A 24,042-nucleotide genomic window follows, 5' to 3' on the forward strand; every position below is an offset into this window, starting at 1 on the left:
ATATTCCACCGACTAAGCCAGCCAGGAGGCCCTTAAATTCAAAGCATTCTAATGGCAAATTGGTGATGACAATTATTGGTACTCTTACCTCTTTTATTTTTTCCTTACAAATCTTATACTGCTTCTTCTGACTTTCCAAGAAAGTTGTCAAATCTTTCTTCTGCTGGGCCAAGATCTGTTGCTGGAACTTCTTTTCATCTGCTGCAGCTACCTTTGCCTGATAAAATGACATATACAATCTAGGATAAATTGTTCTTCACACAGAATTCAGTTGTCTATATTCTCCAATGCATGAAAAGAGTCCATAAGCGCTGAATAATGTAATGTTTTTTGAACAAAGAATAAAAAACAAAATAAGGAAATGCCTGCTCTGATTCTCTTGTATCTTAAAAAAAATTGAAATGTTTACCATTGAAAAACATTGCCAACTATGGGAAAAATATGAAGGTAAGCCATAAACATGTTTTATTGAACACACACAAAATACATGGGATGAAAAGTGAACTAAGGATTATAATAAAAGTTGTTTTTTTTTTTCTTTTTGTATTGTAGGTAGCTCACAGGTTAAATTATAAAAATGGATAAGTAACTATGGCCAGTTTTCTTCCAAGAACCTAACTCTAATTGATTAATTATTTCAACTATTGGATTTCTGGGTAGAGTCATCTCTAGTACAATAGGCAAAGCTAATAATACTTTGTTTTCTTAGGTACCTGCTACAATCCACAACAGTCAGACACTGGGACATTTTGAGGGCTCCCAAATGCATAGAACACAGACCAAATAAAAGATAACCCAAAAAACGTTGGCTCCTGAAAGTTACCAAATCTGTGTGTCAGGGGACCATTATATCAGCACATACGTAAGATGAGGTACTTAGGAGACAGAGAAGGGATTATGCTTCATGGTTCTTTTTATGTATCTTTTCACCTTTAGCTTCCATTATCAACAGTTTTCCCATTATTAACAACTCTCTCTACATCTTTACCAAACCAAATCCCCAAGAAAGAGTCTGACTGGTTTATTTAACCAATATCATCCCTGTTTGGGCAGAGGTTTTTCAGGCCAGGCTGCCTCACAGCTTGATGGCTGTTGGGGGAAAGCTGCTTCTGCAGTTCTGATGTTCCCTTCCATGTGGAGAAGAGCTTAATTACCGAGACACCCCTGGCACTCTGTCGCCAGTCACCCCATTCCCAGAGAGCACACGTTCACCCCTGCTTTCCCACACTATGTAAGTCTTACAGGGGGTGGCATGGAAGGCGACTGGTTTAGTGCTTCCAGTGCCTAGATAGGTGAGTCTGTTTAGTTTTGTCCAGTATTATTAATGCATTTCCCTTCAGACATAAATCACTTCTCCCATTTAACACTTAGCAGTAATCAAAGTCATATTTTGATTCTCTGCCTTACTCTCTCCTCTGTTTTAAAAATTGGTATAGGACCTGGATGGGGAAGAGAGATGTTTCCTAGAAGATGTAAGCAATAGCCAGGTTAATTACTCGCTGCCATTGGTCAGGTGCCCATTCCTAGTCCAGTGAAGCCAGGGACTGTCACCACTAAAAGGGACTATTTGTAGGGCAGTTTTCTTTTGAAGAGGACTGTGGGTGGGACAGGCACAGTGGCAGGTCTTAACTCTGCAAGTTTCTGTAGGATAGAAGTCCCTTGTTTCTTTTTATTTGTACCCAGACCCCCTCAAGGGATTGACTCCCAGAATGCATTTGCATAGACAAGAACGTAACATATACCTGCAGTAACTGTTCTTTTATTGATGATTTTAAGTAGCCCCACAAAACCTAACTCCTCTTAACTATCACCACAAAGCAACATTGTCCCTCCAACACCGAAAAGCACACCTCTCCTGCCTCCTGCTCGCGTGATGCCACTGGAGCAGGCTTGGCCCGGTTACAGCACAAGGCACGAGCGTGCACACTGACCTCCTTCTCTATGATAGCCACTTGCTTCTTGGCCAGCTTCTCCAGCTCGATGGACGAGTTGTTGGCATGCGTCTCCACCTCCTTCTGTAGCTTGAGGCGGTGCTCGTCCATCTCAGCCTTCAGCTTGTTCTCCAGGGCGATCAGCTGCTTCTGGTGCTGGCGCCGCATCCGCTTATAACCTGACATCTGTTCCCGCAACTCGTTCTCCTGCTCATGCTCATGGATCTGTCGTGTAACCTGATTTGGGTCGGGGAACAGAACTCAGGTAACCAGATTCACGGAAGACAAACTTTCAGGCAAAGTAGAGGAGCACTCTGGCATAATTCTATCACTGCCACCATCAACTTACCTATTGGCTGAATGCTCACCTGTACCAGGTGCTATTTTGTATGCTCTTTATATTCTTGATCCCTAATCCTGAAAACCATCTCATTCACACACTCATTTTACTCATTAATGAGGTAGGTGTTACCACCCCCAATTTGTAGATGAAGAAATTGAGACTTGAGGGAGTTCGTTTATTCGTTCAGCCGAACTATATTTACATATTTTTGATATATCATGATACGTATCCTCAAGGTCATATAGCTAGTAAGGCACAGAGCTGGGATTCAGACCCAGGTCTGTCAGGTTCCAGAGTTATGCTATTTCTACTACACCAGGATTCCTCAACCTCAACACTATTGACAATAAGCTGGATGATTCCTTGAAGGGCTATCCTTGCATTGTAAGATATTTAACAGCATCTCTGGCCTACCCACTAGATGCCAGCACACCTCCCAAGTCAAGACAATCAAAAATGTCTGTAGACATTGACAAATGTCCCTTGGGGGGCAAAATCCCTCTGGTTGAGAACCACTGCATTATATCCGACTGCTTGTTTTTAAAGATCATGTCTCTAATAGGAATTTTGAGTATATTCCTAAAGTTGAACAAGATTTATTCCTGATTCTTAATATGAATGAGGGAGACATGGAAGGTGAAAGGAGAGAGAGGGAGGGAGAGAGAGGAAGAGGAAGAGGAAGAGAGAGAGAGAGAGAGAGAGAGAGAGAGAGAGAACACTCTCTTCTTTTAAATCCTCTGTCTTCCACCTCCCCTTCCCCCAGAAGAGATGTTAGCAAATTACAATATATTTATTTACTTGCTCTCCTAAAGAAGAGAAAGCATTTCTATAATTTTTAGGTGGCTACTTTTCTTAGTAATTTTTCCTTCACTCAAGTGAATATTCAAGAAACTCAAGATTGCAAATATAAGTTTGGGCATCTCTTGTTTCTTTCTATTAAACCTTTTCTGATTTTCCACTCCTTCCTTCAATATGTCACCCCTCTTTATTTTCCTGTTAGATTCTCTGCTCACTTCATTCTCATCTTTCCTGTTTTAGGGAAAAAAATTAATTACAAAATTATAACTTCAGCTTTGTTTTTCACTAGTAATTTAGTCACTCCTATCTACTATAAGCCAATTCTCCCCAACCTAACCCTTAAACAAGTTTTACTAGAAATTTTTGTGCTATTAATTCTCTTTACTATTTTCAGTTTATAGGTCAAAGTGCATTTTGTACAAAGAACAGTTTGTTTCTTTGCTCCTTTCAGAAGGTGTCCCTGCATACCAGACTGAGTCCTTACTATCAAGAGAGTGCTGTTCTGTAACTGGATAGTATTATCAAAGTATACCATTAAACATTAGCCGAACTTTGAAACCTTTCCAGCTGAAACTAACACTAGGTTTCATATTCATTTCTCTTTTCTAAAGGACAACCCTCTTTAAAGTATGAAGAACATAAGAGCAGAAGATACTTCAAGACCAAAAAAAAAAAAAAAGGACAGCATCACCAAAGGGGCACCTAACACTCTAAAGGAAATTTATTTTGTCATCACAATATCATGTTTCTTTTTAATGGACTATTTCATGATAAAAGGAAAGAAAGAAGTCATTTGGAATATATGTGTATATTTCACTTCCTCATGTTTGTGCCTTTCTGAAGTTCAACTATCAGGAAACAACAATTCCAATCAACAGAAAGGATCCCATTTAGTCCTTTCTGAATTTACTTGTTTTTCATACAACTATGGCAGTAAAGTATCTGTTCTAGGGTAATTTGCATTTGAGATATGTATTATCCCTAAACTTATTTTTTCGCGTTAGTATTCCTTCTTTAATCAGATTCCCAAAGCTGAGGCATGGCACACCCTAAAGCTATCATGACACATTTAACACTTGCCAGCAGGATGTCTGACTAGCTTGTGGTCAAATAGTCTCAGGATGGGTGTTTCCCTAAACCAGGCACCTAAAGATAAAACGGAAATGAGTTGTGTCGGGAGCATTTTCTATCTTAACTGGTGAGTGACTTCCTGTGAAAAGGGTGGCCACACTGCACACCAGATCACACAAGTATGTGGCAAAGACAAATTACAAAGCTCAACATGCTATCATTTACAGCACTGAGGTTCTGGAGAAACACATTGCTTCTAAATGGTTCCTGAAATTTGGATAATCACCTTCTTAAACTCCTAATATCGCCTTCCATTTGTTGCAACAAAACACTCTACGTTTCGACGTGACTGCCTTCTTAGGCACATAGAGAGATACTGAGTTTTAGAATTCCATACTCAAGCAAGGTAGACAAATTTAAATAAAAGCATGGCCAGATGTTTTATGTATGAAGTCTTAATGTGATACACAAAAATATTTTTATCTACAGTTATGTACACCTGCATGTTTTAAGTTTATACTGGGTGTCTTACAAATATACTATTTGATCAGAACAAAAAAATCACTCATAATTTTAAATTTTATCATGCTATACAGTTTACAATGTCCTTTCACATGCAATTTGTCTCTTTAATTTTTATAAAGCCTAGGATTTGAACTGAGATCCTATGGTTCTTGAATTGCCTGAGGAAATCTACCTCATCAAGGCAGAAAAGAATGAACTTTCTGTTATTAAGTAATGGAAGGAATCAACACCCCCAAAAGTCAAAGCTGGAGAGAGTGGTAAGTCTAAGTTACAAGCTGAATAAGTCTGAAAATGAAAGAAAGTTATAGGAATGTAGTGACTGTAGTAGTTTTTATAATGCTAGTTTCAAAACTGTGATTGACTAATAGTGGGCAGTGGCATCTTGCCATGCCCAGTAGGGTCCTTGGACACAAATCTCATTCTCTCCCTTACTGTATAACTGACCTTGGCCAAATTGCTTAACATCTTGAAGTCTCCCAAGAGGAGCCACTGCTATGATGAGATCACTAGTGGGATAACACTTGTGCCCAGCAAGGTGTCTGACACACAGATGTCTGATATATGCTGATTCTCTTTCTTGTCCTGCCAGGGTCTGAGCAGTATGTCTCTGTTTCCCTCCACCAAGCATTTCCAGTGATGTGGACATAGATCAGAACAAGTAGATCCAAGAGAAAGGGGAAGTCTAACAATAAAACTGTACTGGTTTTATCCAGATTGTGGCTTATAAAATAAGTATGTATAATTTATGAAACTGAATTATTAACCATTTCACGTACCTGGAGTAATATATAAAAGTTAAGAGCCATAAAGTTAGACTGCACTTTTTCCGGAAAATTTCTACAGTCATTCCATCTACCTTATTTAATTCCAGCAAAAATTTGGACCTAAAACACACTACTTCATCCAAAGTGTGCTATCTGCCTACCAAGTTCAGAACACTGCACTAGAGGGCTAATAAACAACTTCCTGAACATAAAAGAGAAGCACGGTGGCTGGTAATGTTACCCTCTTAAGAGATCAAAGCCAACTTATGCAATCAAAATAATACATATGATATTTATGATAAAAACTGGTCACCTCAGCTCTTAGAATAAATGAAATTTATAGCAAATTCTTAAAAAATAATACAACGGGTCACATTTTGACATTAGAAATTTGACACCCCCCTCTTTAGAATACCTAGGGAAAAAACGTTTTAAGTTCATACCAAAATTGATGATGGATAATAGGCAATTCTGCCTTATACATAAACACTGGCATGAAGAACTTTGAAATGTACACCTGCAAGTCCAAATTCTCCTGTGATAGCAGAACTAGAAGAGACTTCACTCATTCACTTGTTCATTCATTCATTCAACATGCTTATTCAGAGAGTTTGGTCATGGGAGTTGGGCATATAGACTGGGCAGCATAAGTGAAAAATGGTATCAGTAATGATCTTAGTGAGATTAAGAAGCCGAGAGAAAGGAAAGAGGAGCTACACAACATTCTGATAAGCATCCTCTGGTACACTTATACTATCCAGGAAGAGGACACATCTTCAAGCATTTAGAAACAGAACAGTGGGGCTGATGAAAGGTGAAACAGCATTTACTGCAGAGGTGCTAATATTTTTATGCTCGTCTATCAAACTCATTCAGGTATCCAATTCTATAATTAGCTGAAAATAAGGTTGCGTTTTTAAAATCAAAATGAAAACTCCATTTTTATAAGAGCTTTTCTATTAAATCTGGTAAAACGAAAGTAAAAGAATCCATATTTGTTTGCATGGATAGAACAATCATTTCTGTCTACACGCTTTCCTAGAGATTAGAAACTAAGAGTTTTGTGCCCCTGTCCCTAATGTGTATTCTTCTTCTTCTTCTTCTTCTTCTTCTTCTTCTTCTTCTTCTTCTTCTTCTTCTTCTTCTTCTTCTTCTTCTTCTTTCTTCTTTTTTTTTTTTTAAAGTAGGCTCTACGCCCAACATGGGGCTTGATCTCACGACTCCAAGATCAAGAGTCACATCCTCTACCAACTGAGCTAGCCAGGCACCCCGGCCCCCGGCCCAAATGTGTATTCTAACATACATTTACCTGTGTAGTAAGACCACTCATTCCAGTGAGAATTCCTTCAGAAGATCAAAATCTGAATTGTTTGATAGATATGGGCTTGGTGCTCTTTATATTAACATCGACTATGGGAAGGAACTACCATATGACCCAGGACATTATGAAATTTTAAGAAATGACATCAGATGTAACAACAGCTGAAAACACTCTCATGGGTTACTAATCCAATTAAAATATTAGGATCTCCATTCACCAGTAATAAAAACTTAAGGAAGGCACATTTCAAAGGCCCAATAAATCAGATGAGAAATTCTGAAGAACTATACAAACAACTCCTTTCTCCAGATAATGAATCAGTCCAATATGAACTTTCTTACAGGAGAAGAAAAAGAAAGGATGAAATAAAAAAGGTTTCATGATATGCCCTTCTTTTTCCTAGTTTTTCAAAATAAAGTCAATCATCTCTGCCCTTCAATGATTATAATACAAATATACCTGATTCTAAAGTTTCCTCAGGGTTTCTTTTGCTGTCTAGGTTCACAGTCCTTGCTTTTCCTTTGTTACAAACGTAATTGTGCAGCGGTGCATAAGAACACAAAAATCTCAGTGTTAAGGGGCCCAAATGGTACAAACATCTAGCAGTAAAAGCCTGTAGCCCATGGACTGCATACACTGGTCAATAACCCCATTCAAAAGCACAATGTACAAAAAAATGCCAAGGGCAAAAACCACAGGTGTAGGCCTCTTTTAGGTTTATGTAGAAGAGGTAGGCTGATAAAACAAATTTAATGAATATAAAATTTTTTGTCAGTTTGCAAGTCTGTCTGAAATATAAACTCATTATCTATTTATTTAGGTATTAATTGAAAAAATAATTTCTAAATTCCTTTTTCTTTTTGCTGTTCACTTTTGAATCACTCTGTGACTTGCCAGCACTTCTATTTAGAAGACTGTAAAGAGTTAAACCAAAATCAATCAATCAACATAGTATTGCTACCAATCATGGGAAGTGAAGGGAGGTTTCAACAATGACTTGATTGTTATACTGGACTTTCATTTTCTCAGCATCTTGCTCCTACCTTTATGTCATTTAAGTAACTTTAGTCCTTTTCCTTTGAGCTGAGATCCATGAAAAGCAGTAGGGTTCATGATCTACTCTTAAAATTTGGATACTTCTTTTTGATATTCCAGTGTCCTGACTTATATATTCCTATTGGACTATTGGAATTAACCTTCAAAACAACATAGGTCGTAGAACTGTAGTACTTGGTAAGATACATTGAAATATCCATACCAATAATTAGATTGTCCAAAATGAGACATGGAACTGTGTAACGACTTTCATACCACTTTCCCCTTCTAATCATTCATTTTTCTTCTTTAAAAACCATTGGATGCAAATACCACTGACCTCTAATAAACTTCCATCAATCCCACCATGACCCCCAAAGCATTACATTTGGAGAGGGCTTTCTGCATACAACAACTTATCTTGCGGCTACTGCAACAGCCTATCAGCTACTCAGTTTTTCACTTAATATAGGGGCAGGGAGCCTTTTAGCAAATCCAAAGTCCATCAGAGACTGATCTCAGCTGTTCTCTGTCTGGGCACTAGGAAGCCTATAGGATTCAGAGGGGTTCCTGAGGACTTTGCCCATAGTCCTGAGGTGGCCAAGTAGGGAAGCAGAGAAGACGACTGCGATGGCTGATAGGCACAAATGTGAACTTCAGATCACTGTGGCATGGCAGTAGTAACATCACACTCGGAGGTAGGAGAGGTCATGAATATGTGATGTGAGAATGAGGGTGTGGCAGGTGACAAAAGGAGAGAATCTGTCCCAGACGGGGGGAAATCCACTTGGTATAATGTTTGTTTCATATTCAAAACCTGCTTCTGGTGCTCTGAGTCTCAGTGGCTGTTCACCATTTCTCCTCTTATTTCAACATGAGCATGTCTGGATAGACATACAAGTCTCACTAGAGTCGGTGGTAAGTAATAATATTACATAAATAACATATTTTTTTGGTCAGGTATCACAACATGAAGCCATTTATTAATAAATTCATGATGCTTTATGTAGACTCAAAAGCATGTCTTTTAGGTGCTTAGCAATCATTAGCAAACACAGAATGGACATTTTTAGATCTCTATTACACAGTATAACATTCATTTAAATGAAAAATTGTCCATTAAGGAGATTACAAGAAACTTCTACACAAAGGAACTTAAAGGCAGGCTTACTGATAAGGAGTCTCAATTAAATTGCTTGCTTTTAGACAGCAGCAGGCACAGCCATATGTATGTGCTTTAACTTCCATTTTCCTTATATTTATTTATTTATTTTAAGATGATAATCCATTATCCATTCCAAAGATAATCGAAGCTTTTGAAAGACTTGAGAGATAAAAGTGGAAATCAGGTTTAAAAAATAGGACAAGAAAAACAATTTCTGGGTCGGCCTCGGATGATGTCATCATAGGTTCTAAATGTAATAGCCAGGCAGTACACACTAACTCTTTCTGCCCATGTGACCTCTAGCATCAATCTGGGCAAAACAATGAATATTTCAGTAATTTTTTGGCCGTGAAGTGAGATTCAGAAGCAAAAGATTAAAGAGAGTTTAGAGTGCCAAGGGTGAAGCGGTGTGTGTGTGTGTGTGTGTGTGTGTGTGTGAGTATGTGAGCGCGCACGCGCACGCGTGGGGGGCCAAGGGGAGGAGGCATGAAAACTAACTCTTCCAGCACACACCCCTTTTGCTACTACAAGGGCATCCAGCAATCACATTTGCAATAGTAAAAATGCTGAAGGATCCTACAGTATCCCTTCTTCCACAACCACCCCTATCCTCTCCTACAAAGCCCTTCTTGCTTTATTGGTGCCACGGAATTCTTCAGGGGTTAAATGGGGAAGTGCAGCCACTACCATTGTTGCAATAAATAAATGAATGAACCAGAACGAACCAGCAACTCGGCCCTGGGAAGCTAGTATCTTATTTTCTACAATTACATCCATTAACCAGCAATGATATATTTGAAAAAATATATTGTGTTTTATCTTTTGATGTGTGTGTATACATTACAGACACACATGCATCTATACAAAAAGAAGCATAGTGCCCTGCATACACATACATCAAACACCTTTAAAAAATTTTTTAGCGTTATTATTTCAATGAAAAGACAAATAGCTTTTAAAAAATCGGATAGGTTAGCAACTTCATCTCAAAGGCCTTTTATTTTGCATATACAGCATATATAAATACACACACACATACACACACACACACACACACACAGGTTTTTTTTTTTTCCATGCCGTAGATAATGCTAAAATATCTGAGATCAGGTTGCCATGCCAACAGATTTTTTCTAAAATGAATAAAATTATTAGGAGGGAGAAAACATTCTTGACTCCTTTCCTCCCATCCATGAAGCCGAGAGAGGCTCAGGGAGGGCGAGAGGCTGCCAGATGGGGAGGAGGGGAAGGAAGGGAAGGTGGGTAGAGGGGTGTTTGCTTACCAAAGATGCTGATTTGATCGTGGCAAAGCGCTCTCTGTTCCGGTAGTGGAGGGCCTGGCTCTGAACTGACTGGGTAGGCCGCGGCTCAGGCCTGGGATCGCCGTGGCCCGCCTCATCCCTTATGAATACATGATCCTGCAGAAATGGATAAAAACAAGGAGAAAGTCCAGCTGTGCTCTTTCCTCGCCGGCTGCCTCTCTCTCACCCCTCTTTCTGCACAAGCACTGCTGTTTGAAATGCATAGTTTAGCTCTCTGCTAGTCCCCGCAGCTCCCACGGTACAAAATGAATAAGCAACACATTGCAGCCTTCAGTTAGGAATGTCAGCTGATCGCTAGTGGGATGCCTTCTGAATCCCTGGCAGGCTTTTTCTTTACCTCCAGAATTACATATATGCAAAAGAAAAAAAGAATAGAAAAAACAATGCAATGTACAGACTCCTTAGAACGGTTTGCTTAAAACGCTGTAACCAAATAATTCCTTTAAAAATGTCATGTCCATGTCTAGCAAGGAGGATGCTGGTTGCTTTTAACATAAAAGCGAGCCTCCGCCTCATTCCCTTGAAAGATCTGCTTTCTCAATTTAATTTTATTTGAGATCTGTTCGGTAGGATCATCGTTCTGCCTAGAACCAGTGTAGGCTTGTGCTGAACTGCCTCTCTATCTTGTGCTGGGAAGATTCGGCAGTCACTGAGGGATCCTGCTTTCCAGTCATGATCGTACACAGTTCTAGCACCTTCTCTCTACAGCTTCTGAAAGGATTTTTTTTTAGATTTAAAGAGACAGGCATGCAATTTCAACCAAATGATACTTTCACAAATTCTTCCTCAACTCAGTCTCGGTATGGTCACCAGAGTGAGTGAGGCTGGGATTTAATGCCCTTGGCTGATTTAATCAAATCTGTGCTTCTTGATAGGCAGAGATGATTAATCTTGGTGTAACGCCCAGTGAAAAATAACATTCCCTGGAAGGGTAATAATGGATGTTTCTTAAATGTAATTTAAATGAGTTTTAAAGGGGAAAATGCTTTCAAAGGGTGATGCTTTTCTCTATAAAAGATGGAGTGGTCAGTCAGTAAGTAGCTCTAACCCTTCAGGGAAAAAGATACTATAATAATAGCTCAAAAACATGTACAACCATGGGGGATTTTTAAATAGTACATGTTCAGGAGGGGAAGGAGAAATTAATTCCCTTATTGTCCTAGGGTTTTAAGAGAATCCACTTCTCTTTTGTGAGAAGTCGGTTTTGCATTTTGTCTATGACTATTTGAATTTTTTTTTAAATAATTCCTCTTTCAACAGAAAACAAAAATTGAAGAGGTTTAGAAAACACGAAATTTTATTATATAGTCTAAAATTTTGAAAAGTCAAGACACATATATTCTTGAGGGAAATTAAATTTTATATTCAGGTTTTTATGTAAAAGCCAAGAGCCAAGATTAAATTTACCATTGGGCTGATTTTCTTTTTCCTTTTATAAATTTAGAATGCTCCAGAATGTTGGGAAGGTATATGCCATTACATCTATATCTAGAGATTTTTTTTTTCAATTTACTGTATTGAGGTCTAGTTTGTTTTTAAATAATGAAGGGACCTGTAAGGCCATTGGGGACATATATGTCAAATTCAAGGATATGCTACCATTGTGCTGTCCTATAAGATATGTAAAGTTCAGTTCCCAGGTCACACCAGTTATATTTCAAGGTAGCCACTAACTATGGCTACCATACTGAACAGTGCAGATACAGTTCCTTTCCATCACTGCAAGAAGTTCTATTAGATAGTACTATAGGTTAAAAATATATCTCAACCCATATTTTTGAGATTTATATGAAAAAAACCTTGAAAGGCCAATTAAAACTTTTCTATATTATTTCCCAGGAAATCTAACCTCTTATTTTATAGGGCAAAGAGAGATCAGGTGTGAGACTGGGATGTACGCACTAGGTTTAAGGTTCTAGAGAGGAAGGCACTGGGATCTACCGCCATTCACATTGCTGACTGTTTATTAGTAAGTTACGTGTATCCTAATATTACAGTCCCAGAAAAACAAGGAGCTTCTAACTGCCACTAAGCAGATGAGACAGATGAGGTGGAGTCCTGTGGTTTTACAGGAGGGCTTAAGAAGTCAAAGTTTTGGTGATTATTAATTAGCTAACATTAAGTAAACTGACTGAGATGTAGCAGCTAAGTTTCAAATTGTAATAACCTGATTTACAAAGGTAAATAGTGACACCAGAATCTACACTGTTTGCTGAACAGAATAAAGTGAAACATATTCACGCACAAATGTGTATAATTTTACTACTATTAGTCTATCTTCTCTCAGATAAAAATTAACACGTGTGGGTTAGGACCTTGCTTATTAGCAAATTAGAAGTCACATTATATTTCTTTTTTTTAATTAAAAAATTTTTTTAATGTTTATTTATTTTTGAGAGAGAGAGAGAGAGAGAGTGTGCGCACGCGAGCAGGGGAGGGGAAGAGAGAGACAGACACACAAAATCTGAAGCAGGCTCCAGGCTCTGAACTGTCAGCACAGAGCCCGATGTGGGGCTCAAACCCAGGAACCACAAGATCATGACTTGAGCTGAAGTCAGATGCTTAACTGAATGAGCCACCCAGGCGCCTCTTAAATTTTTTTTTTAATATTTATTTTTGGGAGAGAGAGAGAGTGCAAGGAGGAGAAGGGCAGAGAGAGAGGGAGACACAGAATCCAAAGCAGGCTCCAGGCTCTGAGCTGTTTGCACAAAGCCCAACGCGGGGCTTGGACTCACAAACTGTGAGATCATGACTTGAGCCGAGGTGGAACGCCTGCCTAACCGACTGAGCCACCCAGGCGCCCCTCACATTATATTTTCTAAGTTTTTAAACTGGATACACCAGGAAAGTTAAGACTTGAAATCATAGTGATTTTAGTTAAAATGTAGTTAATTCAATAACCCACTAAGGTATATTTTAAACATAATACTATTTTAAAAGCTAGTCTGAGAATAGGTCTAAAATTTTAATCTACTTCAAATATACTAAATAATGTCAACAGTATAATTCTTTATTTCAGCTTAAATTTTTTTTCATTTTTAAAAGTACTCTTAGTTTTTCACAGCAGCTTCATAACATATCACCACACTAAAAGTCTTCAAATGTTATGCAAGAGACCACAAAATGAGGTAAAATTTTAGCCTACTAGTGGATATCCATTTCAAATGCATAAGAAAATGAATTTAAATCATTTTTTTTAAGATTTTATTTTTACATTATCTCTATACCCAACATGGGTCTCGAACTCACAACCCTGAGACCAAGAGTTACATGCTCCACGGACTGAGTCCCAATGAATGAATAAATGAATTTTAAAATATTCAGTTACATTGCATAAAACAAGTTTAAAATTCTGAAGACAACTTAAACAATGAAGCAATTTTGAAATGAGGGAAATGTGACTTGAGAAGCAAGTACAAATAAATTAAACTATCAACTTTACTGGGTGTATTGTCTATCGGTTATACTGTCCCTTCAAATCGCAGTCCCTCCGAAAATGACCACCATATCTGACTCCCAAACTTTCTGAATTGAACACATTTTAAGATTAATAATGGAAAGGGACAATTTGCTAATTAATGCAGTTAGGCACTGATGTATATTATTTACAAATAACGTGAGGGGCAACATCTTTGATGTTGAATAATGATTTTTAGAAGATTAAGAACAAATATCGGAGCACCTGGCTGGCTCAGTCGGTAGAGCATGTGATTCTTGATCATGGGGTTGTAAATTTGAGCCCCATGTTGAGGGAAGAGATTACTTAAAAATAAAATCTTAAAAAAAAAAAAAGAACAAATATCATATTCTATTTTACCAAGACAAATAAATCATAGGCCTTGTTTATAATTTATCTTGAACACAGTATCATCTGGGAATAAACAAAATTGCTCTTTGAAATACCAATATGGGTGAGGACCAGTTTTAAATAAATCTGTGTTAACCAGGTAAATTTATAACGTTCCTTCACTGTAAAAAAAAAAAAAAAAAAAAAAAAAAACAACAAAACTTTTTCAGATTAAAAAAAAAAGCTGTCATAACGTTTGTTCGAAATCATTAGTAAAAAGAATTGAACTTTTATACAATATAGTCAAGTATATGAAGCATGAAGCACAAACTTTGCTATTATACCCTGGACAGAGGGCTCTACTTTTATTTAAAAGTTTTTCTCTAAGTTATCTATTTATGCTTCTGGAATTAAGATTCATGGTGTAGTCACTTGTTTAGAGTTTCCAGGTTAACTTGAAATCAACTCTTGGAAACCACTGTTCTGGACTCTGTTGTATTTTGGGTATATCTTTATCATACTATCACATACTTACTTGTGTGTCTGTGTGTGAGGCTGTGAGCTTTCTGAAGACAGCAAATGTGGTTTGAAAACTCTGTCTCCCTAGCAGTTCCTTAGTGCTTGACACTTAGTAGGCATTCAGGAAATGTCTGCTGAATAAATGAGCTCAAGAATATAGGTCTGAGAAGAAATCAGGTCTGAGAAGATTCTGAGAAAATGACATTTTCTCTTATATTATTTAACAGAATTCGAATCTGTATTTCGTAAAAACCTGCCACTCTGTACTCTAAGGAAGTCATAAAATAGTGACACACAAGCATACCTTGACATGGGGGCAGGAAGAGGATCTAAAAATGGCTTTTATCGGATGATGAGAAGCTTTTTTATAGACTCCCACACTTTTTACGCTGTGCAGAAGGGATCAGCAAACCTACTATGCCTTTTGTTTCTGTTCATTTCAAAATTATTCAATTACTACATGAGCAGTTGTAGCTATCAACAGCCGGGGCTGGAGGAAGGGAAGAAGATGGACGAGGCTCTCTTCAACCTGGGAGGGTGGCTACGAAGGAGCAAAAATGACTAGCGTGCTGAGGATAAAGATGTTACCATAGAGATTGGTCTGTATGACTGCCCTGCTTGAGAAACATTACCTTCATATGTTAATTTACTTTTACTTTGCCAAATGTGAGTTGAAGAGTCAAAGAACCCGCCCCTCTCCTCAGCAAAAATAATAGGAAAGGCCACTGAAGCAAGTGAAAATTAAACTAGAACATCCTATCCCCTCAAGGACATTTCTTTTTTTTTTTCCCTCCCACAAAAATGGTGAAAGCTGTTCTTTTTTTAAAAAAGAGGAAAAAAGAAAAAAAAGAACTACCATCGACTAATAGGAAAAAGGGCAAATAAAACTTTAGGAATTAAGATAGAATGATCTTTTAAAATAATACCTAAAAGGGGGCCATGATGATTAGAGTTCATTAGGCATGTCTAATATAATAAATTGAAAACGAATACTTTAATATATTAAAATCTTATGATCTATATTAATAGAAGGCGGCAGCAGGCAAAGGTAAGTGACTTTAGACTTTAACAAAATAAAAGTGTACCTTTTAATTGGAAAACTGAATAGATTTTGTTGGTTAGAATGCTATTAAAATCTGTTTGCTACTGCTACATACACAATGATTTTAAGGAGTGGGGTAGAGGCCGAGAAGCAGGCTAGGTGACAGCGAAACACCTAATCTGGATTGAGAGTTTGTCCTGGAGCCATTTGGGAATAATTGAAAACTGAGGTGTACGTAGAGTTGTGTCCTGTAAAAGTTCACAAACTGTTTATTGAATGCTTACTGTGTAACAGACACTGTGCTGGGTGGTAGGAGAAGAGAGACGCCCTTGAGGAGCTAACAGTCTAGGATACGGTGATTATTCTGTTTTTCTTTTTAATTTTTTAAAATGTTTATTTATTTTTGATAGAGACAGAGCACGAGTGGGGGAGGAGCAGAGAGAGAGGGAGACACAGAATCCGAAGCAGGCTCCAGGCTCCGAGCTGTCGACCCAGAGCCCGACGCGGGGCTCGAACTCACGAACCCTGAGACCATGACACGAGCCAAAGTCGGACGCTCAACCGATGGAGCCACCCAGGCGCCCCAGTGATTATTCTTGTTATTGGAAAGAGCAGGGTGGCAACATTAGCAAGGGAAAACGAAAGAAATGCTTGAAGTTTATTTTGTCAGAATATACTTTTAGACTTATCAAATCATTTGTGCTCAAAGGGAAGATTAGATTAGGGTCCCTTCAGGGCCTGGGAAAGACCAGATTCAAGGTGAGGACTGGAGAGAAAGAAGTAACCTGGAATTCTAACGTCAAAGGAAATTTTTTGGTGTCCCACTTTACATTTTTTGGGGCTTGATGTGTGATAGAACCATCTTGCTAAAATCAGGGCATCTTTATTCTGGAGGCAGAGCAGTTAATTGCAAGTCATACTCTTATTGGTTGCACATGGCCTTTAAAAGTAAATTTACTTCCTATATAAAACGGTAATCTGTTCCATATCTACAGTTTGACTAATTTAGGATAATGCCTGCTTGATTGTAACAATCAAGGTGGGGGGGACACAAATGTGTATTTTGATATTTATTAAGTTTGTTCTAATTACTGGAGTATAATTATTGGAGAAATGCTCTTCACTCAAGTCTTTTAAACCATAAAGATAATACTTAAGATTATTTAACCCTTTTAATCCATATGTTCAATGAACCAAAATAGCATGATGTTTAGTCTCTGGCAATTAATTCATTCCCTGTGTGTGTGTATGTGTGTGTTTTTAATTTTTTTTTTTTTGCATTTATTCATTTTTGAGACACAGACAGAGACAGAGCACATGCCGGGGAGAGGAAGAGAGCGAGGGAGACAGAGAATCCGAAGCAGGCTCATCACCTGAGCTGAAGTCAGATGTTTAACTGACTGAACCACCCAGGTGCCCCTGTTTTTTTTTTATTTGTTCATTCTTGCATTCTGTAGTTATTTACTGAGTGCCTGTGCTGTGCCAGGCACTGTTTTAGGTGTTGAGATACATTGTGGAGCAAGGCAGACACAGTCTTTGCCCTAATGAAATTTACATTCTACTAATGAAATAATAGATAAAAAATTTAATACATGATATTAGATAGTGACAAATATTAAAAAGAAAAGAAAATAGGATAATGAGGTAATGGGTAAAACACTGTAATATGGTAATTCAGTGATATATAGGTTTTTCTAAGATTCTGGTCACAAACCCAAACAAAACTGGTAAATGTTTTGTAAGACAAGTTTGACCGCTTCCTTTCAAAAACATTCTTTGTGGTCACAAATTATGGTGGACTCCGAAATGCACCACCTAGATTCCCCTCTAAGAAAAGACTTGCTGCCAGAATCCTCCTGGGCTGTCAGTCCATTTAGGGGCTGCCTTGGCTGCAGAGAGCGGCCTTGTGCAAGTTCATACCCTTCCCAGGGCGCTCACGTTCAATGACTGATCTGCGTGAGGGTAACAAGGCACAGCCATTCTGGCTTAGTTTGGACAACTCTGAAGGGTCATTTTAGCCCCAGAGCTCCTTGGGAGCCATCTCACTTCAACTTTGCCCTCTGCCCAATGCGGCGCCCTTCTCTCTCTTCCACAGGTGTTGATCCCCAAGGAAACTCCTAATAAGCAAATGAATTGCTGCATGAAATGGTCTCAGCTCTGCTTCCCAGAGAATCCAACCTGTGACCTAAATGTTACCTGTACCTACGTGTCACCACTATGCCGTCTGCATGAAGAAGGAGGGACTGATCAGAACAGTGGCTTTTAGAAAAATCCTCCTTTTCAAGTGAAATCCAAACATAAAATGTAAGGTATAAAAGCAGGCCTTGTCCTGGGGGAGGTATGGATGAGGCTTGTTCCCGAGGCACCTCTTTACAAAATAGCTTAAAAGTCACATTAGAGATCTGCTTCTTTAAAGATTACAGGAAAAGAAACATAGAATTTAAGACCTGGAAGGGATCTCTGAAACCACACAGAACAACTCCTGATTTTACAGATGGAGAAACTGAGGCCCAGAGAGGTTTGTGACATAAAATAACACTAACAGTTGCAGACAGAATTATAAACTAGTTTCCTTATTCCTGTAATCCATTACATAAAATTTTCTATTGAGAACTTAAAATCCTATTTCATTCATGTTCCCAAGTGGAAAACTTTTAGGAATTCAAGCATACCAACAAATATAAAGTTTCTGAATACTTTTTTATTTCTATTGTGTTTAAAATGATATACATATTAAAATTTTTTAATGTTTATCTACTTTTGAGAGAGAGAGAGACAGAGAATGAATGGGAAGGAGCAGAGAGAGAGGGAGACACAGCATCCCAAGCAGGTTCCAGGCTCCGAGCTGTCAGCACAGAGCCCAGCATGGGGCTTGGACCCACCAACTGCGAGATCATGACCTGAGCCAAAGTCGGACTCTTAACCAACTGAGCCACCCAGATGCCCCTAAAATGATGTATTTTTAAGCCTAGGTATAGGATTTAAATGGGTCTCATGAAGAAATATCATATTTAACACTAAGTTTTCATATATAACATATTCTACTTTTATTGTCTGCTTATATTTTCCCCCTTTTTTATTGTGGTAAAATACACATAAATTCACCATCTTAATTATTTTTAAGTATACAGTTCGGGGCTCCTAAATACACTTCTAATGTTGTACAACCATCACCACCATCCATCCCCATAACTCTTTCATCTTGTAAAGCTGAAACTTGTCCCCATTAAACAACTCTCCTTTTCTCCCTTCAGCCCAGCCTCTGGCGCCCACCAATCTACTTTCTGTCTTTATGATTTTAGCTACTCTAAATACCTCACATAAGTAGAATCATACAGTGTTTGTCTTTTCATTACTGGCAAATTGCACTCAGTATAATGTCCTCATGGTTCATCCATGTTATAGCATGTGACACAATTTCTTTCCTCATTCAGGTGGGATAATAGTCCACTGTATGCATATATCATATTTTGCTTATCTCTTCATTCATCAATGAACGCTGGGTTGCTTCCATGTTTTAGCTATTATAAATAATGTTGCTATGAACATGGATACAGACATTTCTTTTAGATACTACTTTCATATTTTGGGAGGATATATACCCAGAAGCAGAATTGTTGGATCATGTGGTAATTATGTTTTTAATTTTTTGAGGAACCACCATACTATTTTCCACAGCAGCTAGACCATTTTACATTCCCATCAACAGTGCACAAGGATTCCAATTTTTCCACATTCTTGTCCATTCCTGTCATTTTTTGTTTTGTTGATAGTAGCCATCCTAATGGGTATGAGGTGGTATCTTATTGTAGTTTTGATTCGCATTTCCCTAATGATTAATGATGTTGAGCATCTTTTCATGTGCTATGGTTTTTATTTTCTTTGGAAAAATGACTATTCAAGTCCTTGCTCATTTTTGATTTGGGCTGTTCGTTTTTTGGCTGTTGAATTTTTTTGTTTTTGTTTTTTCATTTTAAGTTTATTTATTTTGAGAGAGAGAGGGAGGGGGTGAGAGAGGGAGGGAGGGAGAGAGGGAGAGAGGGAGAGAGGGAGAGAGGGAGAGGGAGAGAGGGAGAGGGAGAGAGAGAGAGGGAGAGGGAGAGAGGGAGAGAGGGAGAGAGGGAGAGGGAGAGAGAGAGAGAGAGAGAGAGAATGAATATGAATCTAAAGCAGGCTCAGCACTATCAGTGCAGAGACCCATGCGGGGCTCAAACTCACAAACCTGTGAGATCATGACCTGAGCCGACATCAAGAGTCGAGCACCACCCAGGTGCCCCTGGTTGGTGAGTTTTAGGAGCTCTCTCTCTATTATAGATATCAATCCCTTATTAGATATGCAAATATTAGATAAGCAAACATTAGATTTGCAAATATAATCTGCAAATATTTTGTTATATTCTGTGGGTTGCTTTTTTACTCTGTTCATGTTGTCTTTTGATTAGCCTGCTTATATTTTCAAGTTAATTCATTCAGTTTTATTTGCAAATGTTTTTTAAATTTCTTCCATCACACTTTCTCTATATATTTATTTCATAATAAAATAGAAATGCATTATATAACTTAAATTATTCCTGACAAACATTTCGTATGGATCAAATACAACTACCTTCTATTTCAGAATATAAATTAACATCTATCCTTAAGTGATTACACCATGCAAGAGAAAAAAATATTGAAAAACCTGTATTATCATAAGACAGCTCTGTACCATCACACAAAAATTAGAATTAAAATCCCCAATAAGTTCAAGACTAGGGTTTTCCTTCTTGTTGACTATGCTAGTAGTATCTTCTTTTTTTAAATTTTTTTTTTTTTACGTTTATTTTTTATTTTTGAGACAGAGAGAGACAGAGCATGAGCGGGGGAGGGGCAGAGAGAGAGGGAGACACAGAATCGGAAGCAGGCTCCAGGCTCTGAGCCATCGGCCCAGAGCCTGACGCGGGGCTCGAACTCACAGACCGCGAGATCGTGACCTGGCTGAAGTCGGACGCTTAACCGACTGCGCCACCCAGGCGCCCCACTAGTAGTATCTTCTAATACTGTTCTCATTTGAGGGGTCCTGGATCCAGTGGAAATCCTTTTCCTTTCATCCCTGTACCCATGGAGCCCCAGAGGGAACAGAAGGGAGAGAGCCAAATCTGTCAGCATTCATGATAGCTCCTTCCAAAAAGAGATTCCAGCAAAACCTTCTTTTCTACCCTTCAAATATAGGGTCACTTGCCCATGTTCAAAGAGAGCTGGCTGCCAATGCTGAACTCTTAGTGGATTTCTACTTTGGTCTGGTATCACTCCTTTCTTCAAAATGCTTCCATGGCTTTCTGATAATCAGGGTCCTTGCTGTCTCTCTGGACTCCATTCACTCTTTACATAGCTCACCAAGCTCTAACCTCTCTGATCTTTTCCCTCTTCCTTGAATATACAAAGTTCTTTTTGTCTCAGGGCCTTTGCACTTGTTACTTTCTGACTCACCTCCTTGTCTCACCCCAAGTTAGCTAGCTTCTACTTATCTTTGAAATTTTAGCTTAAATGTCACTTCATAAGGTAGTCTTTCCACTACTCCCTGATAGACTAAATCCTTTTACCCAGAGCAGAAGTTTCATAATTACATGATATAGTTATTTGCACAGTTATTTTCCTAATCTCCCCCAGAGACAGTAAGTTTCATGAAAGCACCATGTCAGTTTTATTTCCTATACATCCACAGGACCTACCATAGTTCCTAGCACACAGTAGAGGTCCTCACCAATTTTTGTCAGATAAATGAATAAGTTAATCAGTTTATTAAAAAAGTTTTTTTAATGTTTATTTATTTTTGAGAGAGAGAGAGAGACAGACAGAGGGTGAGCAGGGGAGGGGAGAGAGAGAGGGAGACACAGAATCCAAAGCAGGCTCCAGGCTCCGAACTTCCAGCACAGAGCCCGATGCGGGGCTCGAACTCACAAACTGCGGGATCATGACCTGAGCTGAAGCTGGACGCTTCACTGACTGAGCCACCCAGGCGCCCCAAGTTAATCAGTTTAGAAAATAGATGTGTATCCTTTCACTACTTACGACCAGGGACCAATGTATTTTCTCCTGCCCTTCATCCTTACCTGTTCAATTTCCTTTTCCTTCCCAGGAAAATGCACCAATTGAAGTCTAAGTACACTGGAATTAGGGTGTAATTATTGAGATTTATTAAAATAAGTACATACACACCTTACAAGGAAAAATAAAAAAGGATTCTTTTTTATAATTCTACACTATGGACTATTTACCTAAAGTCACACAAAACATTTTTGGGACTCTGTCCAAAGAATTATTGGTAATTCTGTGAAATACTCATAGAAAATGCTCCGAAAGGAACTTTATGTTTTTTTTTTTTATGAAGTGCTTCAACTTATGAAACATGATAATCCTGTATGAAATGAGAATCTTTAATTGGAAAAGTAAAAATACAAAAACAGAATTATTCACTGAAAAGTCAGAATATTTCAGCTGACAGAACTAGTTTTAGAATTAGAAATAAATCTGAGAACAACAGAAAAGAATAGAAACTGTATCTAAAACAAATGGTATCTTGGGAATATACATTAAGAAACATACTTATTAAAAAACTTTTTTTTTTTTAAATTTTTATAGAGAGAGAGAGGGAGGGTGCAAGCAGGGGAGAGAGGCAGTGGGAGAGACAGAGAATCTCAAGCAGGCTCCATGTTGAGCGTGGAGCTCTATCCCATGACCCTGGGATCATGACCCAAGCCAAAATGAAGAGCTGAACGCTCAACAGGCTGAGTCATCCAGGCGCCCCAAGAAACAAACTTCCGTGAGCATACTTCTGAAAGGGTACAACCAACGGATTATACTCAGGAAGCTGTTAAGATTTGCAGTTTTAGGGGCCCCTGGGTGGCCCAGTCCGTTGAGCGTCCGACTTTGGGTCAGGCCATGATCTCACGGCTTGTGAGTTCGAGCCCTGCATTAGGCTCTGTGCTGATGGCTCAGAGCCTGGAGCCTGCTTCGGATTCTGTGTCTCCCTCTCTCTGCTCCTCTGTCGCTCATGCTCTCTCTCTCCTTCAACAATAAATAAACATTAAAAATTTTTTTTAAAAAGATGTACAGCATTAAAGTTATTGGTTTAGAGAGGATTTTATCAATTTCTTTGACTTGGAGGCTATGGATTTATTTACTTTTATTTATTGATGATGGTAGACATCAGAGCAGCAAGAGGAAGACGAAGAAAATAGGCCCAGCTATAGCTTGCAGAGTCCTTTGTTACCTTTTTACTGTAAGAGAACTATCAAGGGCTTGGTCTAGTCCCATATTTCAGTTGTAGAAAGAGAACGCTGACATGTCTGGATGCTAAGCGGCCTGAGCTGGCTTCACTACGATTGGTAAAGCCTAGAGCTGCGGGGGGTACCACGGAACCGAAACCTACCTTCTTGGGCACAACAGAGGAACTGGAATTGACTGGGCTTTCATCATCGTGCATCAAGACAGGCTCAGAGCTGTTCTCCTCCATGACCTCCTGCATGCTGTTCACACTGCTGCTCTGGCTGCCTGTACTCACAGACACACTTGGGATGGAATGGTTGCTGCCCAGGCTGTCCATTTCCCTGATCAGGCTGGCTCCATGTTCGCTGTCCTATAAAAATGGGGCATGGGGGTTAAAAAAAAATGACTAGAGATAAAGTCCCAATTCCTTGACTAAGCTATTAAGCACACTCAATTCTGCAGTGCCAAGTTGCTTTTCTGCCAAATCTGCCAAGATAAACTTTTTATGCAGTGACTCCACTACTCCCCCCCATTTTCAGACATCTCAAATTCACTTCTATGCCTTCCTCAGGGGCCATTGTGGACATGGGTCATAAGGCCCCAAATGCTGCTATCCCAGGGCTTTCCCCTGTCAGATGCAATGATCATATTATTGTATGGCTATTCAGCAAGCAGAAATCAGGCCAGGTTTGTAAGAGACTTTCAGGGACAATCAAGGTGCTAGATAAAGACCGTACATATTTACAAATAGGGTGGTGGTCTTTGGAAACTAAGACAGAGTGGAAAGAGTTTCCAGAGAATCGACAAGCAATATACTCCTTGGCAAATCACTATTGAATAACTTCATGCCTAAGCAGGGATACTATTTCTACTGTCCTGGATAGGTAATTAAATTCTGCCTCCCTCAAGCAATTCTATCGTGCATACCTCTGTAATCTTATTAAATATATCTGTTAAATAATACTGGTATTCATCACTGCTATTCCAAAGACTACTATTTGAGAAGTGGTAAAATAATCAGCACATATAATTTACTCATCACAGTGGGATATCTTTTGATATAAGATTAAATAATATAATTAGAGCACCTTAGTTCCAAAAAATATCCTATTTTCAGAGAGTCATACTGTGTGTATCTAACTTTAATGAACTGTTACTTAGCCATGGCAAT

General features: G+C 38.6%; 1 protein-coding gene across 3 annotated transcripts in view; it reads right to left on the minus strand.

The window, feature by feature from the left end:
- The window catches only part of TAOK3 (TAO kinase 3), a 179,873-nt gene that overhangs the window by 23,348 nt on the left and 132,483 nt on the right, over positions 1-24,042 (minus strand). For all 3 annotated transcript variants that reach the window (XM_047088041.1, XM_047088042.1, XM_047088040.1), the window contains exons 13-16: positions 23,035-23,241; positions 10,237-10,371; positions 1,932-2,168; positions 89-217 (exon numbers count right to left, since the gene is read on the minus strand). In XM_047088041.1, coding sequence (XP_046943997.1) covers positions 89-217; positions 1,932-2,168; positions 10,237-10,371; positions 23,035-23,241 — 708 coding nt within the window. The remainder of the gene's footprint in view (positions 1-88; positions 218-1,931; positions 2,169-10,236; positions 10,372-23,034; positions 23,242-24,042) is intronic.

Source organism: Lynx rufus, unplaced genomic scaffold (assembly GCF_022079265.1).
Source record: "Lynx rufus isolate CCGP_SWC_20201006 ecotype Redwood Valley unplaced genomic scaffold, mLynRuf1.p SCAF_24, whole genome shotgun sequence".
Lineage (NCBI taxonomy): Eukaryota > Metazoa > Chordata > Mammalia > Carnivora > Felidae > Lynx > Lynx rufus.